This window comes from Fragaria vesca, linkage group LG6 (assembly GCF_000184155.1).
Source record: "Fragaria vesca subsp. vesca linkage group LG6, FraVesHawaii_1.0, whole genome shotgun sequence".
NCBI classification, from domain to species: domain Eukaryota; kingdom Viridiplantae; phylum Streptophyta; class Magnoliopsida; order Rosales; family Rosaceae; genus Fragaria; species Fragaria vesca.
This window is the reverse complement of record NC_020496.1, coordinates 31,110,621-31,124,848: the sequence shown is the minus strand read 5'-3', so window position 1 is coordinate 31,124,848 and position 14,228 is coordinate 31,110,621. Positions and strand designations below refer to the sequence as shown.

The 14,228-nt window shown below is 38.9% G+C and overlaps 4 protein-coding genes and 1 pseudogene across 4 annotated transcripts; all 5 read right to left on the bottom strand.

Moving 5' to 3' along the window:
* Positions 1-79: 79 nt before the first annotated feature.
* LOC101300275 (UDP-glycosyltransferase 83A1-like) lies at positions 80-1,843 on the bottom strand. The gene is made up of 2 exons (XM_004306032.1): positions 1,357-1,843; positions 80-981 (listed from the first exon to the last, which is right to left on the bottom strand). The coding sequence occupies exons 1-2, from the start codon at positions 1,841-1,843 to the stop codon at positions 80-82; spliced, it is 1,389 nt and encodes a 462-aa protein (XP_004306080.1).
* A 1,066-nt stretch (positions 1,844-2,909) lies between these two features.
* LOC101299986 (UDP-glycosyltransferase 83A1-like) lies at positions 2,910-4,547 on the bottom strand. The gene is made up of 2 exons (XM_004306031.1): positions 4,061-4,547; positions 2,910-3,784 (listed from the first exon to the last, which is right to left on the bottom strand). The coding sequence occupies exons 1-2, from the start codon at positions 4,545-4,547 to the stop codon at positions 2,910-2,912; spliced, it is 1,362 nt and encodes a 453-aa protein (XP_004306079.1).
* A 1,464-nt stretch (positions 4,548-6,011) lies between these two features.
* Positions 6,012-7,666, bottom strand: LOC101299697 (UDP-glycosyltransferase 83A1-like). Its single transcript, XM_004306030.1, has 2 exons — positions 7,183-7,666; positions 6,012-6,889 (listed from the first exon to the last, which is right to left on the bottom strand). Exons 1-2 carry the CDS (start codon positions 7,664-7,666, stop codon positions 6,012-6,014), a joined length of 1,362 nt encoding a protein of 453 aa, XP_004306078.1.
* A 1,590-nt stretch (positions 7,667-9,256) lies between these two features.
* On the bottom strand, positions 9,257-10,748 carry LOC101299407 (annotated as a pseudogene).
* A 703-nt stretch (positions 10,749-11,451) lies between these two features.
* On the bottom strand, positions 11,452-12,983 carry LOC101299115 (transcription initiation factor IIB-2-like). Its single transcript, XM_004306029.1, has 2 exons — positions 12,152-12,983; positions 11,452-11,588 (listed from the first exon to the last, which is right to left on the bottom strand). Exons 1-2 carry the CDS (start codon positions 12,981-12,983, stop codon positions 11,452-11,454), a joined length of 969 nt encoding a protein of 322 aa, XP_004306077.1.
* Between the last annotated feature and the right edge of the window lie 1,245 nt (positions 12,984-14,228).

Below are 14,228 nucleotides of genomic sequence, written 5' to 3'. Positions count from 1 at the left end.
ATATTAAGTTCTTTAAACTTTTTAAGCTCCTCCTTTAATTGGACTCACCAAAATCAAGTGAAATCCTAGAAATACACGTCTATGACTTCATCCATTCCACAAAATCCTTAAAGATCATGTTAGACTGTCCACCTTCTTTGATATTGATCATAGCTAGTTCCTTGAGTTTTGAAGCCCTAGCACTGTAACTTTTGTCGCACAGGACTTGTTCCACCTTGTTCTTGATTTCTTCTTTCGCGATGATCCCACTTTCATTCTTATCAAGCCTCAATCCCACCTTCCAAATATCACAAATGTAGCTCTCATTGAGGAACTGGTCAGCAAAATATGGCCAGCACAAGAAGGGTACCCCATTGCTTACCCCTTCCAAGGTAGAGTTCCAACCACAATGGCTTAGGAAGCAAGCAATCGAAGGATGTGCTAGAACCTTCTGCTGTGGGACCCATCCCACTATCAACCCTTTAGAGCCTACTCTTTCTTTGTACCCTTCTGGGTAGGGAGTAGTTTCAGAGATGTCTGGCCTCACAATCCAGAGGAATGGCCTATTGGACAGTTCAAGAGCCAAAGCCAGTTCTTGGAATTGTGTTTGGTCAAAAACTGTGAAGCTTCCAAAAGCAATGTAGATGACTGAGGAAGGTGATTGTTGATCAAGCCATTCTAGGCAGGTTGAGTCTTCTGCCCAGAAGCTGCCGGCCGCTTTTCCCAGACGGCTGCTTGCCAAAAGGGGGCCTATAGGTAAGATGTTTGGTGCCAAGGTGAATGCTTGTGGTTCCAGGCAGGTGAATGCTTCTGGTTCGAGATCGAATGCTGAGTTGCAAACTAGTCTGTCAGCCAGTTTCACAGTCTTGTTGCTTCTTTGCATAAGTTGGAATATGATTTCTTGAGTGGTTTTGTCACCAATGGATGCCCATATGAAGTCTGTAGTTTTCATTGTGGGCATGTTTGGTGCCAATTCAACCATCTGGCTTTTCAAGACAGCTCCTGCCAAAAGTGAATGGCCATGGTGAGAATTAGTAAAATGAAACTGCTTGTTTATATATTTTGTGCATATGATGTGGTTATATTCTGAGCAGTAAGAATTTATGTGTACTCATCAATTCATATTTCTGCTAGTACAAGATTCAATCATAGACTCATATATAGTATTATAAGCCATTGTTTACAAAGATGTGCAAAGATAGTCACCAGAAACTATACTAAAATTTCCCACACTTGAATGTTTTTTTTGTCCCCAACTGTCTATGTTGCTAAGTTTGATGAGTGAGTTTGATCAATCGGAATTATGAAATTCTTAGACTAGAATATAATGCAACATAATTTCATAATATTGACAGGTTAGAGAGAGGAATGACTGACCATCTTTGTGAATAATTCCTTCCTGAATAAACTTTGGGATACTAAATATCACCTCCAAGGCTGCAGCTGATGCAGGCCAAAATGCAACAACTCGCCGGATCTGCATCTTTCGTGCCACTTCCAGAGCCCATCCGCAACTCTCATCAGCAATGACACAGGTAACTTTATCACCTTCCTCTTGGTTGATCTTTTCTATCAGCTCCTCCAATTTCATAGGCATGACTCTTTGTATTGCCTCAGATAACTTCCCTAGATCATTTCTGTCCTCCCAGAGTTCTAACCCATCTGAAATTGGGACCTGATTGATTTGATCATTCCTGATATGGCTTTCATCATCCCTAGCATTCATGACTCTCTTGTGATTAAACTCTGTATTGACAAATGTGACTTTGAATCCATGATTCACTAAGCATTGTGACAATTCCATCAAGGGAATTACATGGCCTTGTGCTGGATAAGGAATAGCTACAATATGTGGCTTGCTCATCTTCATCTTAAGTTATTCTGAAGTTTAAGATGTTTTATTTAGTTTCCTTATCAGGTCATATAAATAGGAGGAGGCAATTCAATAGGTGTTGTCTTTTAGGGTATTGGTCTTATTTGAATTCACATTGTTGGGAATCAACCATTTTTCTTCTTTGCATCGCAGTTGTGCCCTTAACTTTATTGAGTCTGTTTCCTTTTGGCCTATTCTCTGTTGATGCTTTCAGTGAATTGGCTTTAGTTTCATCACCTTGTTTTATACTTTTGTTCTATAATCAGTGGAACTACATTTCATTCCTTGTGGAATTACTGAACATATACAATGTATGCATATATATTCTCGATCCTAATTTTTTTGGAATTACTACTATTTTCTTTACACAAAAGACATAACTGTTACAATGCTAGTATCAATTACATCAACAATCCGGTTGGCCAATGAGGTACCAGAAGTTTGATGATTTACATTTAGATGGCAAAGTGTCCTATTGAGCTGAATATGTTAATGAAATTGTACATATCTTACATGTTGTGCATTCGTATGTACTTCTGGTTCATTCCAGAGTAATTTATTATTACTTATGAAGTTTAGCAACAAGAATTTAGACTTAAGCGACTACCAAACTGTGCTGTACTATATGCTGCAGCTACTAGACTTGTACTTTTAGGCCAGTAACAGAATTACGTACTTTGTAAAATTGGTAAAATTGGTACTTTGATCTTTTTTGTTAATCATATAGCCTACTGTCCTTCTGTTGTATCTTTAGTTTCATCTCTAAACTCTAAGAGTTCTTGTTCACTATGTGTTTTATGTACCTTAAGTATGGAAGTTTTCGTTGAAGTTCCTTACCTCAGATCACTTGCTGTGAAAGATAGTTTAAATGCTTTTACCACTTCAATTAAGATTTTGTGTTATACTCATGTATGATAATTGTGTTTCCTCTAACAGCATTGAAACTCAGTTGTTTGATTTTTCTTAGCAATAAAATATTGTGGGGATTCAATGTGGCAAGCAATGTTACATAATAACTTGGCAAAGGTGCTTATTGTATCTTCCCTTTGCCAGCAATCTATGACTTAATCCATTCAATAAACTTTTTGAAGATCTTGTTAGATTGTCCTCCTTCTTTGATAGTTGCCACAGCCATTTCCTTGAGTTTGGAAGCCCTTGCTTTGAAGACTTCATCACCTAGCAAGTGCTCAACTTTTTTCTTGATTTCTCCTCGAGTAATGATCCCACTTTCATTCTTATCGAACCCCAACCCGACATTCCAAACGTCGCGAATGTAGCTCTCATTGATGAACTGGTCAGCAAAGTATGGCCAGCACAAGAAAGGAACCCCATTGCTGACACCTTCTATTGTAGAGTTCCACCCACAATGACTTAGGAAGCAAGCAATTGAAGGATGGGCCAGAACCTTCTGCTGTGGTGCCCATCCCACCATCAACCCTTTAGAGCCTACTCTTTCTTTGTATCCTTCAGGGTAGGGAATGCTATCACTAATATCTGGTCTCACTACCCAAAGGAATGGCTTATTAGATAACTCCAGGGCTAAAGCCAGTTCGTGGAACTGAGTTTGATTAAAAAGTGCTGTACTTCCAAATGCAACATAGATCACTGAGCAAGGTGGTTGTTCATCCAACCATTTTAAGCAAGTTGAGTCTGTTGGCCACAAGCTGCCTGCTGAATTGCCAAGGCGGCTGCTAGCCAAAAGCGGGCCTATTGGTAATATCTGTGGTTCCAAAGCAATTGCTGTTGGCTCAATCTCGTATGCTGAGTTGCAAACTAGCCAATCTACTAATTTCGCATTCTTGTTGGCTCTTTCCAAAAAATGGAATAGGATTTTCCGAACGCTTACGTCTGCACACGCCCACACAAAGTTTGCAGATTTAATCATTGGCATTTTTGGTGCCAATTGAACCATCTGGCTTTTCAATACAGTTCCTGCATGCCAAAATTGAATGATCTTGGTAAGAATATAGTGAAATTTCTGTACTGTTAAATGCACTTAATAATTATGCCAGAACAAGATCCAGAAAATTGGTTGAAGGACTGTGGATAGTAAAAAAGTATGTTATAGGCTTGTTCTGTGCCTATTTTGTTGTATAGTTTGATAAATGAGTTTAATCAATCCTGAAATAACATGCTATACTAATTTATATACGACATGCATAGCAAGGTTGCATGATGTTCACAAGTTAACTTGTATGAATAAATTACCTTCATCATCAATGATTCCTTCATGAACTAAATTTGGTATACAAAAGTTCAACACCAAAGTTGCAGCTGCTGCAGGCCAAAAGGCAGCCACCTTCACGATCTTCATTTTTTGCGCTACTTCCAGAGCCCACCCACAACTCTCATCGGCTATGAGACAAGTGATTTTTTCATCTTCCTCTTTGTTGATCTTCTCTATGATCTCCTCCAAATTCTGGTGCAGGACTGCTTGTATTGCTTCAGATAGCACCCCTGGCCCATTTCTATCCTCCTCCGTTTCTAATCCATCTGGAATTGAAACCAGATGAACATGATCATGCCGTATATGATTTTCATTGGCCATTGCATTCACAATTTTCTTGTGAATAGTTTCTGTGTTCACAAATGTGACTCTGAAGCCATGATGTGCTAAGCACTGTGAGAACTCCATCAAGGGCATTACATGGCCTTGTGCCGGCAAAGGTATAGCTATAATATGTGGCTTGCTCATTTTTTCTCCTTATGTCTGTTTTGCAGTTTCAGATATTAACTTCTTAACCAAGTCATATATAGAAAGGAGCTAGGGGCAGTACTGCAGTATTCAAGGCTAGGAGGCATTTCTGTAGTGCTGTTGTCTCTATGTTTTTCAGGTTAGACATTAGATTATCCATTATTTTATTATCAAGTTCATGGACTCTTTTGGTTTATTCTGATGTTCTATTGATATGCTTTCAGTTTCATTGAGTCAGCCTATAGTTTCAATTATTGCTAAGCTGTTTTATATTATTGTCATACAGCTACTGGAAGATCAGAATATAATTGTCAACTCTTTTTCTGTATATAGTTAACACCAGCTTTAATCTAATTGGCCAGTGTGAGTGATCATAGGTGCAATCTTGCAGCTTTGATTTACAATGAGATGGGGATATCGCCATTTTATACTCATTGTATATGAAGTTATGAACTGGACACGCTTATATCAGCTGCATTCTTCTACTTGGCTTGTTTGTTTTGTTTTTGACAAGGAGGAGGCAAATGCAAGATTCCTCGATCTATTAAATTAATCAAAAGAGAAAACCAGATTACAGAACAAAAGAGGGAACAGATGTTCAACCCAGCAAAGAAAAACTCAAGAAATACAGATACTCAAAACAGTATTTTAAAAAATAGTTACCAAAAATTGGGAAAATTGCCTTCCGCCCTAATTTTAGGGATTTTTTTCCCACTAACAATTTTGTCTTTTTTGAATCTTAAAGTTGGGAAACAACCATTTTGTTTTCAGGTGATTCATTACTCTCTATTGTTCTGTTCATATATATGCTTTCAGTGAGACGGCTTTCATTCCAATCATCTGCTCTGTTGTATTCTACATTTGTCCTATAACAAGGGAAACCACATTTCTTTTGTTTGTAAGAATTCTTGATTCTCTTCTACTATCTGATTGGTCAGTGAGAGTAATCCTAGGTAATCTCCATTGGCAATGAGATTGTAAACTTGTCATTTTTAGCAGAATCTGTCTGAAATTGGAAATGTCTGATATATGATGTATTCTTATGCTTGGCTGATTCTTTCTGGAATAACTTGGTGGCTTTTCTCCATTACTTATGAAGTTTGGGGCACATGGTTATGAACTTCAGACTGTTTCTTCACAGAAGAGCCACTACCAACTTGCATTGGCTAGCCTACACTACAGGTACGGATTCTTGATAATTTAGGGACACTGAATATTAATACTAAAAACTAAAAAGGCCTATTGAACACTCAAACTTCACCTGCTGCAATTTTGATTTTATTCTCTTTGCAATTATCATAAGTTTTCTGATTTTCTTAACTCAGATCACATCTCCCCAACAGCTTCAAACTTTTTTCGGTAAATGAGTATTTAGGATTTGCTGTGGGAGCAATGTGAATGTAATGCACATGATTTTCTTTGGAACAATTTATTTTTGGCATTTTCCAACTTGCGCATGGGAGTCTATGACTTCATATATTCAATGAAATTCTTAAACATCTTATTAGACAGGCCACCTTCTTTGACATTACTCATGACCATTTCCTTGAGTGTTAAAGCCCTGGCTTTGAAATAGACATCGCGAAGAAGTCGTTCCACCTTCTGTTTAATCTCTTTTTTAGGAATGATCCCACTCTCATTCTTTGTAAACTTCAATCCCACCTGCCAGAGATCACATATATAACTCTCATTAAGGAACTGGTCCGCGAAGTATGGCCAACACAAGAAAGGAACCCCATTGCATAGACCTTCCAAGGTAGAGTTCCAACCACAGTGACTTAGGAAGCAAGCAATTGAAGGATGTGATAGAACCTTCTGTTGTGGAGCCCATCCCACCATCAACCCTCTAGAGCCTACTCTTTCTTTGTACCCTTCAGGGTAGGGAGTAGCTTCAGAGATGTCTGGCCTTACAACCCACAGGAATGGCCTATTGGTCTGTTCAAGAGCCAAAGCCAGTTCTTGGAACTGGATTTGATCAAAAATTGTGAAGCTTCCAAAAGCAACATAGATGACTGAGGAAGGTGATTGTTGATCAAGCCATTCTAGGCAGGTTGAGTCTGGTGGCCAGAAGTTTCCTGCTGAATCGTCAAGGCGATTGCTTGCCAAAAGTGGGCCTATTGGTAAAATCTGTGGTGCCAAGGTGAATGCTCCTCGTTCTAGCTTGAATGCTGAGTTGCATAAAACCCAGTCAGCCAATTTCACAGTCTTGTTGCTCCTTAACATAACTTGGAATACAATTTTCTGAGTGGTTGTGTCACCAATGCGTAACCATGTCAAATCTTCGGTTTTCAGGGTGGGCATACCTTGTGCTAAGTTGATCATCTGGCTTTTCAATGCAGTTCCTGACCAAAGTGCAAGATAAAAAATAAAAAAAATTAAGTATAAAAGCAGAACTTAAGAACTGCAGGTTAGTTAACATCTAAACTACAGATTTCTTTCTTTTTTACGATTTTTGAAAGACTAAAAGTTGAAAAGATTAAAGAAAATTACAGGTCCATATTGTTACTGTTTGTCACTTAAAAACAAGTCCTGTAAGTTATGTTTTACCAATGATGGAACTATGGCACAGGACTGATATATTGCACAACAGTTTTGCATATAATACTGAAAAGTAGGCGACTGGCGAAAAACTCACCTTCATCATCAATGATTCCTTCATGAATTAATTTTGGGATACAAAACTCCAGTGCCAAAAGTGCAGCTGATGCAGGCCAGAAGGCAACCTTTTTTATTTTCATTTTCTCTGCTACTTCCAGAGCCCATCCGTTACTCTCATCAGCAATGATGCAGGAAACTTTATCACCTTCTTCTTCCTTGATCTTCTCTATGAGCTCCTCCAACTTTCCAGGCATGACTCTAAGTATTGCTTCACATAACTTCCCTAGGTCATTTCTGTCCTCCCATGGTTCTAACCCATCTGGAATTGAAACCATATGAATCTTATCATCCCTTTTATGAGTTTCATCTGCCAAGGAACTCATGACACGCTTGTGGTTGAAGTCTGTGTTCACAAATGTGACTTTGAAGCCTTCATTCACTAAGCACTGTGATAACTCCATCAAGGGAATTACATGGCCTTGCGCTGGATAGGGAATAGCTATAATATGTGGCTTGCTCATTTTTATCTTGATTGTACCTTTTCTTTTACTTCAGATGGTTTGGTAATGTAATTTCTCGGCCATACTATATAGGATCTTCGAGCATTGGTTTAACCGTTTAGGAGGTCTCTTACTGTAGGTTTTGTCTTGATGGCATTGGTGTTATTTGGACCTCAAACCTTGGGAATCAACCACTTTGTCTCTTTGCTATTAAAATTACCTTACCGAGTTCATTCACAGTTCTGGTTTATTCTGTTGTTTGGTTGATACTTTCAGTGAAGGGCTTTAGTTTCATCAATCAGTTATTTTATGCTTTTGTTATCTAATTCGTGGAACTACCTAATCGAATTTTGGAAAGATTTACATAGTTGATCTCAAGAATTCCTCTATAGAATACTTTTTTTTTATCTAGAAGGCACATAAGTTGAAACAACTGGCTATTTTGAGTGATCATAGGTGCTGGAAGGTGAACTGACATTGACATAGTGCCATGAATTACAATGCGCACTGTGATAACTCCATCAAGGGAATGACACGGCCTTGTGCAGGGTAAGTAATAATTAAAATATGTTTCTTGCTCATATCTGTTCTTGAATGTTCTTTTTTCCCTTGTAGATGTGCTCCAGTATAGTTTGTTGACTGCAACATTTATAGAAGCAGCTTTGGATTCAGATTAGGAGATACTACTGTGGATATTGTCTTCATGAGTGTATTGGTCTATTTTACTTTGGGATATCATAGTATCAATCTTTTTGTTTATTTGCTTATCAATTTGGTTTGTTATGTTGTCTTGTGGATGCTTTCTGCGTATTAGCTTCAGTGTCATCACTTATTGGAAGTTCTGAAGATGAGCTTACAGTTTTTCACAACAACTGGCTTGAAACCACTTTCAAGAATTTTCCTTTTGGCAGAAATAAGGCTAGTAGCCTAGTACCAGTTCAATCACCAAGTTGAATTTTACCTCTGAAAATGATCATATGTGCCAAAGTTTGATTTACATCAGAGGCATTCAGATTAACCATGGCTGAGTCACCGATGCAGTTCCACACTAGGTCTTCAGTTTTGATGATAGGCATGTTTGGTGCCAAATAAATCACTTGGTCTTTTGATGCAGTTCCTGATCACAGTATTGAAAATATAAATATAAGGATAACAGCAGAACTCAAAGAACAGCAGGTGTTGTAATCTTTTAAAAGTGTTAGTGTTATGTTCTCTGTTTTATATTTCTTATGTGTGTACATTAGTAAATCTCAGGCTTCACATACATCTCAGTGTTAGGACATTGCCACATTATTTAGTAAACAAAATAGTGTAGCAGAGATGCCTTTGATGTGCAAAAATGCAGTGTAGAGAATCATCAAACATCAATGTAAAATATGTATATTAATTTTCTGTGGTTTGCATAGTCTGATCCATCATTACCAAGAACTTCACTGTTAATAATTCCTTCATCAATTAACTGTGGAAGACAAAATTCCAATGCCAAAAGTGCAGCTGCTGCAGGGGAAAAGGCAACGCTTTTGATATTCATTTTCTCTGCCACTTCCCGAGCCCAACCATTACCCTCATCAGCTGATGAATGTGGCATCCAAGAGATGGAAGAACTTATACCTATCTTTTTATCCATTCAACAAAATCCCTTAAATTCTTGATTGAGCCACCACCTTCTTTGATACCATCCATAACCAATTTCTTGATATCCAAAGCCCTTGTTTTATTTCTCCATTTCCTAGCAGCTGCTCCATCTTATTTTTGATTTCTCTGCTTGTTATGATCCCACTTTCATCTCTTTCAAACCCCAAACCAACCTTCCAAATCTCTGAAATGTAGGTTTTATTAAGAAACTGATCAGCAAAGTAAGGCCAGCACAAGAAAGGGACTCCATATCCTAAACCTTCCATGGTTGAATTCCAACCACAGTGGCTCACAAAACAAGCAATGGAGCGATGCTCGAGTAGCTACCCTGCCATTGAATTCTTTCAGGTAGTCTTCATTTTCAGTGTGTATCATATCAGATCTCACCACCCACAATAATGGTCTATTGGAGAGTTCAATCCCCAGGGCCAATTCTTTGAACTGTATTGGATTGAAAACTGCTAGGCTACCAAAAGCAACATACACTACTGACTGTGTTGCTTGTTGATCAAGCCAAGTCAAGCAAGAGTCTTCTCCTGCAAAGTTTACTTTGAGCCGATTGCTTGCCAAAAGTGGACCTATTGGTAGGATGTGTGGAGTCATAGTAAATGCTGCAGGCTCAAGGTCATAAGATGAGTTGCAAAGTAACCACTCTGCCGATTTCCTTGATTTGTTGTTTCTGAGCATAAGTTCAAACACACTTTTCTGCATAGCCTTGTTTCCGAGGCATGCCCACGCAAATTCATGTGTGTTCATAGCAGGCATATCTGGTGATAGCTTAATCACTTCTTTCTTAGTGGGAGTTCCTGAAAAGAAAAATGATAGAATTGAAGTTAGGCATAAACCTTCCATGGTCTTTTGCACAAGCTATTATCTATTACAATCTTGGCATGGACTTTTGCAGTCCTAGAATAGTGTTTGGAAAGACTGAAGTATTTGAGTTCAAAGTTGTTATTTTTAGCTAGTCATAGAATGTTATGTATTGCTCACCATCATCGTTGATAACTCCATCATCAATCAGCTTGGGGATGCTTAACCCAAGTACTGTGAGTGCAGCTGCAGCTGGGGAATAGGCAGCTCGCTTAATCACCTTCTTCTCCGCGATTTCCAGAGCCCATCCAAGAGTCTGATCAACAAGAACACATGTAATACTATCGCCATTTGATCCATTGATATCTTCAATAAGCTCCTCTAATTTTTGGGGCAAGACCCTCAAGATTTCTTCAGTCAACTTCCCTGATAATTCTTTCCTATCTTCCAATGAGTCGAAACCAGCAGTGATAAAAACCTGATGAACTTTACTCCATGTATCTTCCTCCATTGACATTGCTTCTTTCATCTGCATGCACTCCGTATTCACAAATGTAACCTTGACACCATGTTCGGCTAGGCATCTTGAAAGCTCAAGTAAAGGAATTACATGGCCTTGTGCTGGATAAGGTACCACCAAAACATGAGGATTGGCCATTCTTCTTTCTTTGTATCTGTGTTTTGCTTATTTTTCACAGTATTCAAGTTTTGAGTCACTTATATAGAGTTTCTGTTTTCATGTGCAGTGAGTTGGAGTATGAAAATATAAATTTTTGTAATCCTAGTCACAAGTATGTCTTCTACTGTGTTGTTGTCTTGCTCTGGTTTATATGCTGTATCTCCTTGGATGGATTCATAGCTTTTGTTTTTCTTTTTGGATCTGCCCTTGGTTAAATTACACATAAAACAGCTGAAATCAAATCAATCATGACGGCAGTTGTGCTTGATGTTTTCTGTCGGCAGAATGTCACTATCGATATTCTTTTTTGAAGATTTTTATGGATCAATAATTTGAGCGTAAAAATGTGTTCCTATTTCTGTTCAACTAATTTGCAATATTTTCTTAAAGGTACAAATTAAGATTCATACACGGATACACTAGATTTCAAAATTTGGAAGTCATCGATCCCCTCAATCGATCAACAAGGAAAAGCCAAATCCCAATTAGAAATTGGAAATTGTCTGGCAACAAAATCACTGGCTTGCTTCAATGCTCTGTGTTCAGGGCTGATTCACAGACAGACTGAGTCCAACAAACAGCTGCAGACTAGTCACACCTCCCTAGTCCCTAACAAGCATTTACAGGATTGATGACAGAGGAAGCATCAAGAGAATACCTAAATCTAGCTAGTAGCTACCCTTCAAGGGATGCAAAGTTTCGAATTGATTTCCTCCAACTTGGCAAACCAGCTGGGTATTATCCTTGAAGCATAGGGATAAAGATCCTTGTATGTCTTTTTAGTTGTTCCAACCGCAACATCAGCGGCTTGCGATACCTCTGCATTAGTCCAATCACCACATTGCTCAAGTGATCAAATGCATATGCATAGCACAATCAAGCATGCAGTAATGCATAAGCACATGTTGCAGCAATATCTCAGTAGTGTTAAGGGACTCTCAACTTCTTAGGATTAAGAGATGCAGCAATAATGCACAATTGAGTACCCTTAGATGCTCAGATTACCAATTCAAAATATACTTCTAGCAATTCAAGTCAAAATATGCAGAATGTTTGAAAACAAAACGATTACTCTCTCTTCTTTTCTTCTCTCCATAAATTACATAATAAACCAAATTACCTATGAAACTAAACCAAACAAGAAAACATAACAATCAACCCAAATCAAATCTAACAGACATAAATAGTTGACTATATATACAACCCTACTTGATTTGTATATCAATCAACCTAGACTAACTCAGTTTAATTTAGAATAACTTATATTCTTACAGCATTCATTCATAACAGGCATATACGACACACATGAATTTCATCACATAAATCAAGAGAATATGAAATCAATGTATGCATATTCTGTTCACACAAGTTAAAGTTTTCACCTTTCAAACTTGTGACATCATTTGAGAGCTGCACAACCATGTACATAACCGCAGCCAAAACCGACTTAGGCGTCCTCCTTATATCAAACTCCTTCAACTTGTCCAATGTCTCATTCACCGCCTTCATTCCCAAATGCTTCATCCCAATCAAAGAGCAGCTCCTCCTCGTAAGATCCTCGGCATGAATAATCTTGCTATCAATCTCCAACACCTTCTTCAACTGCTCCTTCATCTTGTTAATCTCCTTCTTACTAGCACCATTCCCAACCGTCGCGATTTCCTTTAGGGTTCTTGGAAACCCCTCTTCTTGGCACGCAAGAAACAGACACGCCGTCGTGAGGGCCTCATCTTTTCTCCCCTTACAAAACTTCTTGTCATCCGCCTCCTTGTAAATCTGCTGCGCACGACTCACCACCGTGTTCATTAGCCCTAGCATGGAAGCTTTCGACGATATCGCCCCGAAAGCTTGAGTCAGAGTTCTATCAGGGTTCTGCTGCTTCTGCACCATCTTGTTAGCCCTTCCGAAGCTTCTAGATTGATTGTTATCAGAAGAGTTATTATTATTATTCTTTTTGGTTTCCGAGATGATGGTGCCGAGTCCGCCATTGTGGAGGAGAGGGTTGACGGGGTCGCCAGTGCGTTGAGGGTCGTTGTCGTTTTCGGAGTCGGCGAAGACACGCCACTCGGCGGTTGTGTCGACGAAGTGGGATTCGAGAACCAAACCGCACTCGGAGCAGATGGTGTCGCCTTGACGGTGGTCCAAGATGGTCAATGTGATTCGGTTGCAGTCTTTGCAGTACTGGTCGGTGTCGGAGCCGGCGTAGGCCGCCATTGGTTGTAATTTGGGGGAAGAGGAAGCGCTCTTTAGGTTTTGGGTTTTGGGGGTTTTGGAATTGGAGTTGGTACGCAGCCCCTCGATGTCGTATTTATAGAGGCGTGAGTCGGCGAGGCACCGACCTAATTAACCGACCTATTATTATTAGTTTTTTTTTTCTTTAATTGGGCTTTTTATTAGTGTGTATATCAAAGCCCACAACATAGCTTAATTAGAAAATTCACTAATGATTGTCACATTTTTTTATTTTTTTTTGGGTTACAATCGGGGCCTAAAAGACCCAAAAAAAGAGAAAGAAAAAGGGGAATACTAATGATTGTCACATTAATTTTGCATGAATTTGGATCGAATACTTTATTCTATACGATTTGGTTATTCAAGTAGATAAGCTTGGCAAATTTGAGTCTGGGTCGAACCCTTTATCTATACCATGTAGGATTAAGGATGTACTTGTGTCATTAGAAGGATACAATTCAGTCCAGTACAAAAAGGAGTCTGGGTTCCGGAGGGAGGAGAAAACCCATTGCTTTTCTTCTTTTCTTTTTTCTGGATAGGTATTTGGACTAGGTGTAGGCAGCCCACCAAGTTATGAACTTTATAAATCGTGTGACCCGTATGAACTTAACTAACATATGAATCGATAGCCACATAAGAGCATCAATTATGTTCCTATCTTGTAAGCCCACAGACATATAACAGTCGGGCTTCAAGATGACTCAAAATTTTCATTGACTCAAGGTCTTCCACCTTGTAAACCCATAAGCACCTTGGGCTTCAAAACTGACCCATAATTTCTGTTTCTTTTTTTTGTACTAATGTCATATGAGTCTTTGCAGGTCTCATGTACTCAGCAAACTGCTATAAAGAACATTGTCAATCCTGACAGCCCTTATCGGATCTTGTTCACCAAACATATAAACAAAGTACACATGCTGACATGGACGAGCTCAACGGGTCCCACTGAGCATACCTCAGACCCACGTGGACCTGAGATGATGACGATGATAAAAGACCAGTGTGTTTCAGTAAAAGAGAAAGACCCAGTAGCACCTCATGCCAGTGTTGTCAGCATTCAACCACAATTTGCAGAAAGCACCAAGTGCACCAATCAAAACAGCCTCATCAATCCTCCTCGTACGTACCCAAACTAGTGTTTTGAATAGGAAGACTTTGTCTCTCTCTCAAACATCACTTTCCAACAAAATGATAGTTGAATCAGATACTGACTGATACAGACAGACA